The 18,442-nt window shown below is 37.8% G+C and overlaps 1 protein-coding gene across 1 annotated transcript in view; it reads left to right on the top strand.

Annotated features, from left to right (window-relative positions):
* The window catches only part of wtip (WT1 interacting protein), a 49,928-nt gene that overhangs the window by 18,077 nt on the left and 13,409 nt on the right, over window positions 1-18,442 (top strand). The window contains exons 2-3 of the mRNA XM_028441869.1: window positions 7,346-7,447; window positions 18,261-18,328. Of these exons, the coding sequence (XP_028297670.1) occupies window positions 7,346-7,447; window positions 18,261-18,328 (170 nt within the window). The remainder of the gene's footprint in view (window positions 1-7,345; window positions 7,448-18,260; window positions 18,329-18,442) is intronic.

The raw sequence follows: 18,442 nt of genomic DNA, 5'->3' as shown, positions 1-18,442 counted from the left end.
TGAAACTATTAAGGGGTTCATTACACTACTACACCTGTATTTGCTATTGGTGTGCATCTAAAACCACCATTATAAACAATCATACATATACATACAAGCAGTGTATTCCAGACTAAACCAGTGGTTATTTTGCACTTTAAAAAATATAATTTTAGGGTTTCATTGGATTCATTGAGGTTGTTTTTCAGGGTCTTGTAATTTATTTTTATGTATTTATTTATTTGATTGTAGAATATTCTTATGTTTAAGGTGAAAATGTATGTAACCCATTGGTTAAAGGTTGGGAAGGCGATTTTCAAACGCTAGCATGATTTTGAATATTCAGAGTGAGGAGTCACGTGGTGAGTTGGGTTGTTTTGGGGGGGGGGCTGAGCTCGTCAGCCATGATGGTGGTAGACACCCCCAGAATTTCAGGCATTCGCCAGAGCTTTACTTTTTGCGCATTTACGTAGAGGAATACGACAAGGAAAAAGAAGAAAAGCAATGCAAAAAGAGAAGGCGAAAGAAAAGGGACCTTACAGGGACAAACTGATACCAAGCGCAAAAAAGAGGTATTTGGAGAAGCTAGTGGACATTTGCAACATCGACCCGTACGAGCTATCTGCAGTGGAATGGCACAGAGACCTGGACCTTTTACCTCCGTGCACATACATGGACATCGTAAATTACCTAGTTTTTGGTTTAAGTTACTACACAATGCAGGAGTTCAAAAGCCACAAGTCTCTGGAAAGTTACGAGACTTTCTGCTGCGGCTGGGTCCAGGACTTGGTCATCTACAAGCCTCCAGCTGGTGAAAACAGCGTTGTACTGGCAAAAGTAAGTTTCTTCAATGTGTTTTAGTGTGTCAGAGACAAAGGCACTACAGCGTCCACAATCACGTAAGGTAACCTACACTTCCTAGCTTTAAGAGACAACTACATAAAGACATTTTAAGAGAACGTACCAGAGTGAAAATGCAGAGAACACACTCTCATCCACGGGGGTGTGCGATCGAAAGTGAGGTCCTTTCTTCTAATTGCAGCCAACCAAGCAATCCGACGTCTCCTCGTCAGGTCAGACACTTGCTCTCCTCGGTGCTGTGTCCATTTCGGTAACCTAAAAAACTGTATCTCGTTGTTCCTCCGTCTTCCATGGCTATCGTGGGAGGTATTGGAGCAGTTCTTAACGCAGCATTGACTTCCAGGCATGGTCAAACAGTGCGGAATAGCAAGTACCTCCGCTACTACCGCGTTAAAAACACATGTAAACAATCTGTTTTGCCGCGGGACTTATGCCGACATGGCGGCGGGGAGGATCGGGGGGAGGGGCTCTAGGCCGTGACGACAACTCCTCATTCTCAATAGCCTCCCTGATGGCTCCGCCTTTAACCCCCCTCCCCCCTTCCCTCTGTACTCTGTCTCACTCACATGCACGCGTGCACAGCTGCTGCAGAATAGGTGCTCAGCTCATCGCTTGTATTGTATAGAAACTAAAGTATGTTGTCTCATGTCTCATTCAGCAGTAAGTAAACAATAAACTTTACCATTATATATGTTAAAAAACATGACCAAAAACTCTGTTTGAACTCTGTCAGTGTGAGCTTGTGCATGCGAGGGATCGAGAACGAGCTGGGAGACAGGGACGCGTGATTGGTTAAAAAAAAAACGTTTTTTTTTTCCGTTGGTCGAAGTTATTACAGGTTTACAGCTGCTACAGTTGACAGATTTTCTTTGTTAATTTTTCAGAGCACAAAAAATGTTAATTTCTGACAGGACTTAAAGACAATTTCAACCAAAAACTTAAAAAGTGTATCTGGAGAAAATCACCTACCCTAGCTTTAAGAATATAGGAGTCAGTTTTTCTTAGACCTACTGTTGCTGACTATTGTTTTGTGTTTGAGCAATATAACTTGTTCAAGCTTTTTCTAAGATTCCACTACAAAATAAGAACTAAAAGTATGCACGATTTATGCTGATATCGGATCAATAATGTTATTGGCCAATAATCAAGGCTGCAATATTGGTATCATTGAAAAAGTTGCTTGGGATATTTACAAACTTTTATGTCGCCTAATACGCACCTTAATGACCACTACTGTAAGTGGTGTGGATGGTAATAAGTTGCTATGCAAAACACATGAATTGTGTGTTTTTGTGTGGGTGCACCTCAGTCTGTGTGTATGTTGGCTCTTTGGCTGTGTAGTAACTGTTGTCTGAGTTATCTTTTATCGGATCTAACGCCTCACAACCCTGATCAGTAGAAATCACAAAGATGCATTTATGCTCCACAGCTATCAACCTTTTTCTAATGTTCAATTGATATTTCCTCTATTCTATCATGGATATGAAGTCTTTTTCTTCAGAATGTGATACTATAACCACTGTTCTTTTATGTGTACAGTTTTGGACTTCTGATTGGAAATATAAACCATTTAACATCATGGACGTCAGCATGTGATCACGAGTCTGACTCTGAATATTCTGAAATGTCTGCGCATTAAAGAAATATTTTAGAGGTCGACGGATATGGGATTTTCAAAAAAAAGATGTCATTACCGATTAAACAAAAATAAAAATAAAAAATTCAGCCGATGGCCGATATCTAAAGTCGATTTGGGGCCAATATATATTTTTTAAAGCACATAGATTATGAAAGACAATTTAAACACACAAATGGTATAAATGTATATATTAGAAATTAAATTAAATACACCAATAGAACTCAACATTCATTGAACTTTAAATAAACCCGTACACAATCAAGTAAAACAAAAAGTACAGGATGGACAAGTAGCAGTAAAGCACAACAACAATATACAATGTGCAAGTAGTCGGTTTAAACTAAAGAGGGAGTGGTGGGCTGCTCGCCTGATGGGACCTTGTGAAACCTTGTGTCCTTTGGGCACTGTGACCTTGGACTCACCCCACCCAGACTTTGACCCTGCACTCACTGAGGAATGTGACTTCAGTGGAAGGTTGTCTTCTAAGAGGGAGTAAAGACTTTGTTGTCTGCTGCTGATGTGTAATAATGCTTTAATTTTCCTCTTTTAAATGTTATTTCCTTTGATTTATCTTTCCCTGAAAATAGAAGTTCATTGTGACGTCCTCTCACAGGCCAGTATGAGGCACTCCACTACATTAACTGTCAAAAGAATTATTTCATTAATTTATAACAGCTACATTATTTCATGTTATTACATTTGTGTAATTGTGACCTCCAGGGCTGAATAACTGTTCCAAGAACAATGGCATTCATTAACTCAGTGTCAGAAAAACATTTCCAACATAACAGTGTTATTTCTTAAAAATGTCTGGTGTGAAAGTGTGAAAAATGCAACTAAACTGGCTCTGATGTAAGTCACCTAAAGTGTGAACCCAGGAAGTTCAACAAGTGTGCAGATCTCATCGCCCTATATTAGACTTTTTAAGCATTGATTGGAAAAGTGAAAAAATAACTGAAAAACAATACAAGTCTTTTGCGCTTGTGTTGCTGCAGCTCAGTGCTGTAAAACTCCATAGGAAAGATGTATCTGTAATATAAATGGAAATACATTTTGGCTCTACTGTCCCACAACATGTTAGAAACAGCTTCTAGAAATCAGGGGTCAAACTTGCTACAATTTAGGGCGTGTGGGAGATATAGGTACATAACCATAGAGCATATGTGGAGATTTTTTTCATACGCAATATAAAATGGGACAAAATTGTTGATATTGAAATAGTTTCATTTTTAAGGCATCTTTTGCATTAAAGTTGCTACTTAACTCTTGCCTGTCTGCCTTTCACACAAACTCCTCCCTGCACCGCTGATCTCTTTTTTTGTTTTGCAGATGGCCAGCATGTGTCAGTGGCCACGGCCATGTTTTTTAATTTGTAATTAGTTATTCCGAATTAAATCGGAGTCAAATTGGAGTCACTTTCTGACCAGTTCTAAAACCGGGCTGTTTGAGTGGGCGTGTCTATAGACACGAACTCCACACAACAGTTGGTCTTTCTTTTGCTATTCACACACTCTTGTTAGTGTATTCAGCCAAAAACCGCAGATTACAATAAAACACATGGCTATTTAAGCGGCTTTTGTGATTGTGAAAAACACTATTTCTTGAAGTGTGTGCGCGCCGTGCAGCAACAGCAGCTTCAACAGCAAAATCAGGTGTTGCAGCTACTTCAAACGCTGACCGGAGATGCTACGTTGCTTTTTTGTCTTTTTTGTCATCATCTCATGTAGAGATTATAGGAATAGTCCATTCAAGGTGATTGTCCGCTGTTTTGTACAACCACTGCGTCGCATTGTGTCACAAACACTGTGTTGCCAGATTCGTGTTTCATGTTTGAGCTGTTCTAAATGGTGATTGGGCTGGAAATTGTCCATCTGATCTGGCAACGCTGATTCCCGATTTCTACATGTGTGACATCACAAATGTAGAAAATTTGAAACGGGGCAGTTTTCTCTGAGAACTTACACAGACCACAAACAAATGACTGGATGGTTTTATTTCACATGTTGTGTGCTGGTGGACACTCATGTGATTAAAAAAAACTGCCAAAGTAGATTTTTTATGACATGTCCCCTTTAAATCTGCTTTTGGTTTTGGGGTTGAGAAGGGTTCTGATTGGACAGGGTGCGAACGTGACATATCACGTCTATCAGGAAAAAAACTCTCAACAAACCTTTTTTTTGGCTACAAACAACATAGAAGACTATTTTGATTGTAGTTTTGAAGCAGCAGCTCAGCAAAATCATGCGGTTTCGCTTTCTTCCGTGGAGCAGAAGATAGATAGATAGATAGATAGATAGAGTAGTGGAAAAGAAAGATAGAAGTCTGTACTTTGGCCAATCAGAGCCAGCGGTTAATGCACAGGTGTTCTACCTCCACTATACAGGATGTCGAGTGAAAAATGAACTTTATAATGATCCGCGCGTCATTAGTGAAGCTCTGGTGCTTCATGTCCCGATGAAGCTGTTCCGTTTGCCGAGGTCCACGTGTGTGTAATAAGTCTGTGTGTCCGTGTGGATATCTGCATGTTTATGCTTCCATCTATCCACTATTTTCATTATATCCATGTCTTTTAAGGCTCTTATTAAATAAATAGTGTGGTGTTCGGGCAGCCATCTTGGACTATGTCGTCACCAGCGCGTCATCGCGGCAAGTCGCACATGCGCAGAACAACCGTAATTAACTTAAAGCGGAATTAAGTGTTTACAAGATAGAGGAATTATTTAATTCAGAAATAAAATCGGAATAAACCAGCCACCTAATTCGGCTTTAAATTTGCATTAGGAATTAAGTGTTTACAAGGTCAGTTTAAAAAGGATTTAACTTTTATTCTGAATTAAATAGAAATTAGAGCCAGTGTCCAATGTGCAGCAGAAAAAAAAAACAATCTGCAGAGAACACCTAATGCCAGCCCTGAGTAAAGCTTCAAGCATGACTAATCTACTAACCATTTACAACAGTTGCATAATTAACAGTACGGAGTGTGTTCAACTGCTGCTGAATCTCAGACCATGAAGTCTGTCCAGGTTCCTGCCCTGAAACAAGCCACGCTACAGAACTCACTCACACGTGCTGTCCCTAATTAGAGAAACAGCTAAATGTGGCGCAGCATTAACAAAAGCAGTGGTGCCACATGTTGATATTGTTTAGCTGGTTAATAAAAATGCTTATGTGGCATTATGTGCTCGTGACCAGTTTTGAGAAAAAGATATTGAGATACGCTAAAGGCAGAAATAATTAGGAATATTAAAGTAATGATCTTTGATCTGTCATGGTTACAGGAAGTGTCCACTCACACATGGACAACTCTGACACATGATTGATCCCAGCCTTCCTGAGCTGCCCTTAGCTACAATTATTAGGCTATTGTTTTGACACATTTACCTGTGCTTTTCTAATGTTTGCATATTTTGGCCTAATGATTTTACCTTTAATATGTCATTGCATGCTAAAATCTGTTTTTGTTTGGTTGAACCCTTCTTAAAGGCACTCATTTGTAATTACCTTAATTAAGACTTATAATGTTATTGGAAAAAGTTTTTTATTATCCTGCAAATACAGTAATAAATATTTTCATATTTATTCCACTTTACAATACTAATGTAGCCTGTGGGGTGCAGATATATCTGATTAGGATACACTGACGTCAATGATTTGATTTTAATATCCAGTTGCCAGATACAACAACATCATTTCATGAGACTTTCACCATCCAAGTGTTTTAGATTGGAGGTCATATAGAACATAATTATTGGTAAATTCTGAGGTGCATCTGTTGTTTTCCTTTGGAAAATCTACAGTTTGTCTCTTAATACATTTGTTCCTGTAAAACGGAATGTGACAGGAACACAGACGTCGTGTCTGGGCTTCCTATCCTGCCAATCCCCTTCCTCTGCTTTCTTTTTAAAGCATTTAAGTAATTAGTCAGCTTTGCTGTTAGAGCTTCTCCTCACAACGATATGATGTAACACTTGGAAACAAAAGATGCAGCATTTGACACTGAGACAGAAATCAGCAATGAAACATTCGTTTTCCATCTCCAAAATCACATTACATTTCTTACATTTTATTTTTCATGTTGGTTGTTTTATGTCACGGTTAGATGTTTTGTTTTGTTTGTAAGCCTTTTTGTTACATCATGATTACCCGCTAATTTTTGTTAGACCTCTCCCATGTCGAGAGCAGCAGTGGCAAGGTGTTTTAATATTTACTCTGTTTTTAGTGGATGATTTAGCTTGTTTAGCACTTTGACTTAGCTTCTTAATGTGTCTTTTTGTTGGGTTCCATTACCATGTATGGTCAACTTGATTGGACCAATTGTTGGGGCTCATATACTTTTAGAGAAAGTTCTGAACTCAATACTTTCTAGCTGTGATGCAGCACCTCTTTCCACCGGTGAAGTGTGTGTATTCAGCCACGTGCCTAGCAGTGATGATAACCTCTTTCAGGTTAGCACCTTATACCTACTTGTTTAGGCAGGCGTTCATCAATCCTGTCACCCAACTACCCAACTTGCTGCTAATGTGTTTTTTTTCCCTTCTTTTTTTTAGAACTCTATGTTCATGTGCAATTGAGCACTATTATATAATCCTGTAAATCACTTTGTGAGCTTTCTCTGTGAAAAGTGTTGTACAAATAAATGTTGTTACTTTCAACAGCATACCTCTTAAAAGTGATCTGCAGATTGTTACATCTCATGGACTTCCATAAAGTTAAAACGTACACACACTTTGTATCAAACTGAAGAAATTAGGCTGGTAGCTGAGTTTTGCCTTTTAAATTGTATCAATGTTTCCATCCCTAGATCGTGCTTTTACTTTCCTGTTGCAAGTTGTTGACATTACCTAAATGATGCTTTGTCTTCAACAGGTATCTGTGTCAAATGTGCGAAGGGTGTGTACGGAGCGAGCCAAGCTTGCCAGGCCATGGGGAACCTGTACCACACAAACTGCTTCACTTGCTGCTCCTGTGGTAAGTACAAATGTCACTACAGTACAGCTATAATAAAAGCCAACCTGGTTCACTGTCTAAATGAATGGGGTATGTGGCCAAATCGACAACTATCATGGGTTTTGAGACAAGTCCATATAGAGATTATAACCTTGACATGTTTCTCTTGAGTTTGTTGTCTACATCCGAAAAGTTCTATAGCATCATTTCTTTGCAGCAAATTTAAAACTGTTTCTTCTGATTTTTTATTGGCAGTGACTATCCGTACGGTTGCCGTATCAATATACCGATTCTATCCGTATGCAGGGCCTCTATTTAGCCAGTTTAGGTCGCATGACTAAGACTAAACCTTACCCTAAACCTAACCCTAACCCTAAAAATTGTTGTGATATTAGGTTATAACCTAAACTTTCGTACGTGTAGTTCGGTAACTGTACCAATAGCAATTTCTTTTTTATTTTATATAAATGATCCTCATTATGTTTGTTTTCCTGTGGAAAAAAGTTTTGACCAATAAATTCAAAGCTGCGAGAGAGTCATTGTGAAAGCATTACTCAAACATTAGCAGGTCTGAAAGTCTTTCAAAGATAGAGTTGTCTGTAGGTATGTCCATATTCCAAGTTTGGTTTGACAATAGGTTGTGGGTTTGATATTCCAAGTTGTCCTAGACGTTTCAAGTCTACACTTTTAACTTATTTTTAGCAGGTCAAGTATTCATTTGCGACTATTGACACTTGCACAATTGTCAGATTAGCACTGCATTTTTTAAAACCACCAGCAACAAGGTCAATGAAGGAATTTACCGGTAGTTTGACGCAGTGTGCACTGCTGACTACATTTTCTCTGAACAGAGCACTGAATCATTTTTACCTAAACTAAAACAGCTGCAAGTTAGCTTGCAAGTCTGATCCAGTTGATTTACAATGTAATGAGGTGCCTCAGATGTGTTTATCCTGTCAGGTGAAAGTATCACTCTTGATCCAAATGCCTGAAAGCATCATCTGACTCACTGGCTTGTTTGATGTGATGATATGTTTGTGACTAAAGGACTTCATACATCTGTGCCCGGCTGCCAGCAAAAAACTAAAAAGCTGACTTAAGTTGCCGCTTTGAGCTAAATTTGTTCTCAAGTTTAAAGTACAGTATAGATATTGTGTGTATTTTTGTGTGTGTTTTTGGATGTCTCCGTCACTCGACTCCAGGCCTGCTCTCCTGTTTCCCATGAAAACAAGGGGAAGATGTCGGGAGAAAGCTTTTTAGTCAGGATCCATTCATTTGTGCACTATACACGGATACTGATCCTGCAGCTCACCCCTCCGGCCCTGGAAGAAGTGCCTATAATTTACATGTAACCAAAGCCACATACTTTCCGATTTATTGTGTGTCGGAAGAAAGAGGGGGCCAGATTCCGAGTGTCCTGTTCCTGCAGTTGAGGGGATTGCTGTTGAAAAGTTGCCTCCGGTGTGGTAATGTTTGCAGAAACCCATTTTGATAGCTAGTGCCATCTTTTAGAGTTCATTAAGAAGTCAGGTTTTGCTCCAGAACACAGGAAATTTTAATATTTCTTGATATTTGGACTTTAAAACTAGTTTGTTTCTAAAAGAGTCATAATAGTTCATCCGTGGACTAAAAATACTCTCCAAGAATGCTTGGATTACACAGAGGAGGGGGTTTGTATCATAAAACAGCCCAATGTTGATTGTACTATTTACAGACTGCTCTTGAGAGAATTATTGTTGCGTTTATAAGCGAAAGAATGCCCACCATTAGTTAACAAGTCACTTTGGTTGTTGAAGGCTCCATGGGTTGTCCCCGCCTCTTCACATGGTTTATTGGTAACATAAACTCTGTGATGTATCATTTGACCTTGCCTGAATGGGAATGTTTTTTTCCAAGTGTTTTGAAGGCCTCTGAGAAATGTAGTTTCAAAGTGTCTGTACTTGTCATGACACAGTCCACAGATTAATCTGGGGCTGCTTTCAAAAGTCCCCTGTTTGTTGTTTTTTTGGTCTTACCCCCCTGTTTTCTCTCTCCGCTATGAGTTCGGTCCCTCCTGCAGTCTGGAGCTCCCGATCGAGGACGGGTTTGCTGAGACATTGCTTGCTGGTAGCCTTGGGCTTTGTTTAACCATGCATAATTGAGCCCTCCTCTTGGCTTACTCCCATGGTTGCACCCTTTTTTTTCATGAAATGGCCAAGAATGTTGCCCCTCCACCCCCTCCACCAGCACTTCAGTCAGCCTTCCCTGGGGGACCTCAATCAGACAGTCACAAAGTGTACTGGACCTGCTTATCAGAGGAAGCAGGCTCGGTTTGAACACACACATGTCAGAAGACAAACAATTCAAGAGATCTATGGCACTATACCTGCACTGAAAGATACTAGTCAGTTCATGTCTGCATTTTAGATTGTAGCAGTCATTTTCTGCCACTCACTTTTATTTCATTAATACTCTGTAGCAAGAACCAACTAATCTTTCTGTGCAGTTGTTGAAACTAAACGTGTCCTCTCAGGGTGAAGAATGAAAAGTCAAATAAACGTATGCTTCAGGTTAAATGAGCAGCCCGTCAGCCCCCAGGCTGATGACTCAGTCCTGTGTTACAGTAATCCAAAGCTCCCACAGCCAGCAGGCTTATATTTCTACAATCATTCACTAGCTTGGTAATTGGAGTCAGACAGATAAGACATAGGTGGAAAGCAGTCGTTAGTGTTTCGCCATTCAGTATGTTTCTATGTACATGCAATATATCTAGATAGAATCACTGATTGGACATGCTTTGTCATAGAAGATGGATGTCATACAAGAATTCCACAACAGGTCACAGGCATCATAGGTTTATGACATTGAGGTCTGTAAAGGTATAAATTAATATACAGTTTGTAGTTTATTGGTTACAGTTCATTACTGTTACAGTATTTTCTACATCTCAGAAGAGATCTAGTTTCAAACCCTAATAAAGATAATTATTTTTCTGTCATTATTTTTGCCTCGATGGTGTTTGAAACAAAGATGACTATATTGTTACATGAGGAAACATCTTACACAATACACCCTACACATACATCCATTCATCCTTCATTACCTCTGCCACGGAGGTAATATTTTCACTGGTGTTTTTTTATTTGTTTTTTTTTTTTTTTCATTTAGTAGGATTACGTCAAAAGTTCTTAACATTTTTGGATAAAAAATTTAACCAAAGGTAGACCTTATCTTATGTATGGTTCCATTCAATTTTGGAGGGGATCTTCATCTGTATGTGCTGATTCTTGATCAGTTTCAAAAAGAGAAAAATACCTGTCCCTCCTAGTTAGCGAAATAAAGAAATTCATATCTTGGTTCGTAATTGACTGGTTGTTATGAAATTTGTCTCAGTCAGTCGAGTTTCATCTGCATCAGATCGGGATTACGTTTTTCATTGCAATTTTTCAAAAAAATGGGGGTGCCTATACATTTAGACTTACTGTATGGTTATTAATTGTGATAGAAATTTCATGCAAGCCTTTAAAGTGTGAACTATCATGGTACCATGATCATGATCACTTATCCAGTAACTGACGATATCTGGCGAAGAGGAGATTTGGTGCTTGACGGAGGTTTGCGCTCTCTGATTAATCTTTTTTTATGATGCTTTACCACTGTCTGGACGACAGAAATAATTGTTCCTTGAATAATTTGAGACTCTGCAATGTCAGTCTTTCGTCAATCACCAACTTTCTGTGTTACAACATTTTTATTTAGTTTTTGATAATGCCAGAAATGCCAAGAATGAGAGTGTAGGATGTGGTGTAGAAAATCATTTATTAAAACCTTTTTACCCTTGGCAGATCATTTGTTTTTATGTCTTGTTTTGAGGAATGAAATTCAGTTTATCACAGTTTATACCCGTTTGATACTTTTCTATTGTGGTAGTAAAATGTCCCTCACATAACACAGTACTTATCTCATGTTGAAATGCAGCAGCAGGCGTTTGACCAATAGGAAGTTGACAAATACTTGCAGTTGGAATGCGACCTGATATGATGCATGCTTGTGTCAGCATTATCTAAAGGGATGTAGATAGTTCTGCTTATTACTTGCCCACGAACTTAGGGTTCAAAAGGCTTTAAAAACACATCAAGGGCTCTTAGGTGGAAGTAAAAAGTTTATGCCCTGATAACCCAATGAGTTTATTAAACATATTGAACGTTGTGAAAAGTTAGGATGCATCAACCTAAATTTTAAGCATAATCAACAGGGAAAAACCATTGGCCTTTGTATGTATGTGTGTATATATATTTATTTATTTCTGATAGTTTTCAGATGCCAATTCTAAACACACATTCAACCAATTAACAATTTAGTGTGAGTTCTATGGCCTTTATTCATTTAAAGATTAAAGATTTTAGTTTTGTGTTAAAACATTTCTTCTTGAAACTCATCTTAGATCCTTGTTTCACCCACTTCTAGTCCTATGGGAAGTTTCAGCAGTGGAAAAGGTGAGTTTGGGTGTCTGGGGTTATGACTCTGATGCATACCTTCTGCTCATGTTTCAGAAAAAGAAATCCTTTCACTCTGACTTTGCTCTAAACAGGGTTGAATCTTGACCATGACCTAAACCCAAATGATTGGGTTGTTTGTCTGTTTGGAAGAGACACAGCGAGTTGAATCAGTAGGTGACAGCTAACAGGGTTGCAGGCAAATACATTTTCAGTTACAATTATGTTTTCAATTAACCATGTTCAAATACAATTCAGTTACGATTACAGTGACCAGCATTTTTATCAATTACAATTAAATTACAAAAGTTTTTTTATTCTCAAAAAGTCAGTTACAATTATGTTCCCAATTACTAAAGTTCAATTATAAATTATAATTAATCACAATTACTGAGCCTGAGATAAAAAAAAAACCTAATAAAAGTTAAACTTCCTCTTGTGTTAGCTTTCTGTTATCCTGATAGCACACATTCATCTCGCCGATGTCGGCACGATGAATGAAATTGCATCGCCAATATTTTGGAGAGCGTTTGCTCATTGGGCAGATGACACGGAGACATCGGCGTTTGGACGATGTTTGGACGATGGATTAAAGACGCTCTGCGCGGCCTCTCTACAGCTTATATTAACCTTTATTTAGCTCGGATCATTCAGTTAGTATAAATATCTCCATATCCATAATATAATATTTACTTAAATCTGACAGGAAAATGGCAATATCACAACAACAACAAATATACTACCACTAAATAACATTATGTGTGGACAAAATAAACAGTTCATGATCATAAATGTATTTTCAGCAGCGTAGCCAAAGGAGCCCCAGCACAAAAACAGCTTCATGGAAGTGACATTTTACAGTTCTACAATTTTACAAGTGGTATCATCGATTTTGGGGGAAAAAACGCACAAAATGACGCATTAGGAGTAGAATGCCGACGCACGATCTGAGGTTGACATTGGCGAGATGTATGCATGCTATTTGGGTAGCTTCTCCTATAGTAACATAGTAACAGGTCCTAAATCAGATATAAAATACACTAGAAACAAATATCTATCATCTCATTTTTTTTCTATCTATTGGTTTCCTTGTTAGGCTTCCTAATCAATGAAAATATAGGTTTTAATAATTTTGGTGTGGACATCTGAGCAATTTTTGTGTCAGTATACCAATATCGATTTCAACGTTTTTTAAATGGTAAAATGTTGGAAAGCTCATTATGAAACATATTCAATAATTGTTAATTACATATGTGTAGAACTGTAACACGGTTCCCCAGTTTTGCGTTAAATCATACTTGACAATTTTTATCAAATTTTCATGGCAATTACAATTACAAAGTCAATTATCTAAACTCAATTACGATTGCTTTAGCAACATATTTTAAATTATGCCATAATTGTAATTGATTATCAACTATGCAATTACAATTATAATTGACCCCTATCGGTATATGTGATTCTAGAGAGTATGTTAAAGCACACTTGGGAAATGTAAAAATAAAATAAAATCCTTTGTTTCAGTTGAAGTCTGATTTCTAGAATCATAAGTGTAGGTTCATAATGTGAGTTTCAGTGTCTTACATGAAATGTAAAAGAATATCCAGATTACTTTGTAGTAGATATTTTAAAAGGGCATTGTACTTAGTGTAACATCCCTGTAATGTCCTATACTCCAAGAATGTTTCTTCCATTGTTGTTATTTATAATGACAGTGTCACCACATCATAAAAAACATGAATGTGTCAGTTGCAGAAATTATGCTGCTTCTACAAATATTTTAACCATTTAAAATGAAGCAATAAGTGATGTATAAAATAAATAAGAAAGAACATCAATAACTTGACTGGAAAGTGAACAAAAAGGTAGAGCAGTAAAAGTACAGAAGGTAAATTTGTGTCTACGTTTTTTATTTTTCTCATTTGTCTTTTTTTCCCCATCCATGCAGTGGTTACAATTCAGTGGACAATGTTTAGCGTAACACCTTGCCAGTAGACACATGGACTAACGCTTGTATCCATAGCAACTCATCCCTTTCAAATGAGTGCATTAGCAGAACAACTGCTTTAGTGACAAAAAAAATCTGTTTTTAGGGAAAGCAGAGTTCAGAGCTGACTGCTCTGTGACTGCACAATGTGAGCGAGCAGGCAGAAACAAAAATCACTATTCATTATATACCTTTATTCAACCTGGATAGAATTAAATATTACTGGTCAATTTATTCCCAATTCATATAAAATATACCTTTTTTGATTGAATTAATAGTAATACTGAATTCTGAATTAACTCAAACTAGTACAGTGCCCGTCGGAAGTATGTGTTCATATAGTGGGAGCTTAAGTAGAGTTGTCAATTATGGCCAAATGAGAATATGTTTGAAGGTTGGATGTACAAAGAGGTGTACATACTCTGTAGTGTTATAAAGGGGTTTATTTGCAGGTGCAAAGTAAAATAGCGTGTGTGATTTCCCTGGTTTAATTTGCATGCGCATGATAAGTGTTTGTTGTTTTTTTTTACTGATTTTTGTCATTTTGTGTGTTTTTGTATAAATGCACACACTTGGGTATGGTGAAGTTTCAGGTCAAACAGATATTACGTTTGGGAGATATTTGCTTCACAGTCACACACATGCACACACAGAACCTTCTTGCCTTTATAGGTAGATAAATAAATGACGTTCTGCACAATTTGAAGAGTTGAACAAATGTCCACAATTTTGTAGCATCAGTTTGGAATGATAATGTAGTTTCTGAAGATTACCATTTGCACCATAACGATCTGCTTATAGCAGAATGTATGGATTTAAAACTTTTGTTTCATATCAAACAGGAGCACTCAAAAAGCGCAAACCCCCGCCAAGCGCCAAATATCCTCTTTTCCAGATATTTGCAGTTATCTGTATCAGTGATCCCGATCATGTTACTGATGATCATTCACACTTTAAAGGCTTTCAAGAAATTTCTATCCACACTAATAACGATACAGTAGGTTGAAATCATAATATATGGGCACCCCCATTTTTTGGAAAATCGTCATGAGTGCACAACTCAGTGGGGTGATTGAACCAAGCCGCCATAACTGAGTCAAAGTTCTTAACGATCAGTCAATCACAAACCGAAATATGAATTTTTAAAGTTTTGAGTGATTTTTTATTTTTGAAACTGATCCAGAATCAGCATATTAATCCGGATCCTCTCCAAAATTTAATGTAATCTTCAAATTAAATTTCCTCGGTTAAATACTTTGATGTAATCCTGCTAACAGACAAACAAACAAATAAACAGGTGAAAATATAATCTCCTTGGCTGGAGCAATAATGAATGCCCTGTGTTATTATTCTTTTCTGTTCAAGGATAACTATTACACAAACAGAACTTTTATGGAGTTGATTACTAATAATTTAAACAAAACATTCTGTTATGTTATGTTTGAGAATGAAACATTTACATTTTCTTCAGAATGACATTATGGAGGCTTTTGTTCTCCATAACTGAGAGGAAGTTTGGTAAAAATGAAGCTGCTGGTTCAATCCCTTGAGCTGGCCAGACGACGTCAGGACTCTCTTCAACGTTGTCTGGTGACAAAAGGCCAGAGTGGGGGATGCACGGGGCCCTCCCCCTCCTTTACTCAGCGAGGGTAGCTTGCAGTGAGTGGGTGCAAGAGGTGTGGGTGGGGTGGGGGGAATCAATGGGACCAGCTAGTGACCTCAGGCCCAAAGAATGTCCCCGTTTGCTCAGTGGGCCTGCTCCCCTAGCACTGGGCCCTTTGTGTTCACCTTCCAGACCTCCAACCACAGAGCAGCACTCACCTCATACCTCAGGCCACACTGTAGTAGTGCCAGCTATCATCTCAGTGTATGCTGCACGTCTACCCACCTCACAGAGCAGTAGTTCCTCAGTCCTGCTTTTCTCCTTGCTCTTCACTACGAAAATGCTAATTGCTGTTCGGTCCCAAAGTCTTAAAAAGTCTCGCCTATTGTGCCGGAGACATTCCTCTGCTGTCTGAGCCATTTATGTCTGCGTTAATGTGTGTTAGTGCATAAGTGTGGGTAAAATACAGCAATCGTTCATTATTAAAGAAGTAAAAAAGAGAGGTGAGCACATCTTGTCCTTGTTTGAAGAATAATTAAAACATAAGTTGCAGACAAGACTTGGGAGATTTGTGAGTTTCTTTTCATTCTTCCAGTTACGTTGGGTCATCACCCTGCCAGATAGAAATGGCTGCTGCTGAATGAAAGTGAATGGGTGACCCGTGTAGGATGTTTTCCTTCAGGTCATAGATGCCAGTATTTCATTTTCAGATCAGGTTTGTGTGCTTGAAGCACACAGTGCAGAGCTTGCTCTTTGGCTACTACATCTAATGATACTGTATGTATTACTGTTTTCGAAAACCTATACATAAACAGTGTTTTTGTTCAATATTTTGCAAATAGGAGTATGAGAGCATGTTAGGTTTAATACCAGTAGTTGTGTGGAGCTTTGTAGATCAAATGTTCTCTCCATGTTTTCATGGGTCTCCAAGGCTTTTCTGGTGTTCTTGCACAGTACAAAAGATAAGTCAGGTTGATTGGAATCTATAATTTGCTCTGTGTCTTGTCAGCCCTGTACGGGTTAAAACATGGATGGAAGATGTATGACTAAATGATTCTGTTTAAATGTACTAGAGAGTAACAATCACTTCACTGGACTCACATAATGATACCTCATGTAATTTGAACCCTCATTCCCACAACAAAATAACAAAAATAGATTTTACCAAACATAAACAGTCCATTGTATTTATTCTGCAGAAAAAAATAGCGAAAACTTTCAAAAGTTACCTTTAAATTGGGATAAATAAATCAATAAATGAGTCTGACAACTCGTTACTGATTTCTTTTTAATGTCTTTTAATGTAACCACCCTATTTTTTTGTTGACATTAAGACAGTCCATCCTATTGATAATCAAATGAAGGTTCCAGAAAGAGGAGATATCGTATTAAAGGTTAAAGGTTGAGCTGGTTTGCAATATTGATCATAGATTGATTGTCAATAATCAGTGGTCACGGTAAACTGACAAATCCCAAAAAGCCACCATCTGTTCTGCACAATACAAACTGAAAATTTGGGCGAGTTTATAAATAATAAATGATAATAAATCATAAAAACCTTTATTGCAATGACCAAATCATTACAAAGCCAACAAGTTTTGACCAAAATGGTCTTCATCAGGCCTAACAAAAAATAAATAAAATGATTTGCGCGAGAGCTCCAGGATAATTCTGATAAGTACATGTCATTGGGTTAGACATTGTTTCTGAAGATTACACGTAAACTCTAGTACACACGCACAAGCAGAAAAGCAAATATTTTTAATAATTCAAGAATAAAACGGTACATGTTGAGTTGCAAATACAAGAGAATAATGATTATGCAAATTCAACATGTGTAAAAGCTCATTTATTTTTCTGTCTGTTAAAACATTTTTCACAAGAATAGAGTAGGTGTGCTGCTCAATTGCAGCTGTTCTAAAAATGTATTTATAAAATGGACAATGCACATTAATTAGCATAGATTCATAATTATGCAAGAGCAAAGGGAGAGCTCATTTCCATCTTCAGATCTTTGGCTGACCTATGCCCGTTATGTAAAATAACAACAAACAAAAAAACACATAGTAGAAGACAATACTATCAGAAAAATAAAAACAAAGAATTTGGACTGGGAAGCAATAATAACCAAGTATTACACATTGTCCTGTTTCAAAGAATGTCAGCAAGTGAATTACACAAGGCATTGTTGCACTATTTTAGCCCATACAGGCTTGTTCCAGGTTTGCACATAGAGTTACACATTGCACGCTAAATGCTATTTTAATTTGATTCAATAAAGTCTATTTTATTTGTAAATTGCTTTTATTCTTGGCATGAAATAAACCTTAACCTTAAATGTATTGGGGTAAAAGAATGAAAATCCATATGTGACATTATCTAGTGCTACCTTTAGGATAGCCATATTCTAAGATGAACATGATTCATTTGAGGGCAGCAGAGATTTTCTAATAATGTTATTGTTTTTATACATTTGAAATTACTCCTCGTGGTATGATAAAACTGATATATAGTATTTATGAGCGGGCTTTAGATGAGTTTTTACCCTGACTGAAGGAAAAGTCTGTGTGGTATTTGTTCTCTCTTTGCTTTGAAAGCATAAAGAAAACTAACGTGATAATCCCCCATCAAGCAAAGTGCCATCTTGTGCCTCAAAGTGACATGAGTAGATTAGGTTGATCTTCACTGCATCCAGGGGTGTGTTTGATGTGACTCTGGAGCAGCAAATCCTCAAATACTGTATGTAAATATTGTCCTCTCTTTCTCCAGGGAGGAGGCTGCGGGGCAAAGCGTTCTACAACGTTAATGGGAAGGTGTACTGTGAAGAGGATTTCCTGGTAAGTCCCCTGCATGGGCACTGATGTTGCCATGTGATGAGGAGGGTCAGTCTGATAGGAGAGGCTGGAGAAGCAGTGGGTGAGGAATTTGGATTTGAAGGAGCACTCTGCAAC

Source organism: Gouania willdenowi, chromosome 3, assembly GCF_900634775.1.
Source record: "Gouania willdenowi chromosome 3, fGouWil2.1, whole genome shotgun sequence".
In the NCBI taxonomy this organism is placed as follows: Eukaryota; Metazoa; Chordata; class Actinopteri; order Blenniiformes; family Gobiesocidae; genus Gouania; species Gouania willdenowi.
The sequence above is the reverse complement of the archived record's forward strand: the minus strand, read 5'-3'. Positions and strand labels throughout refer to the sequence as shown.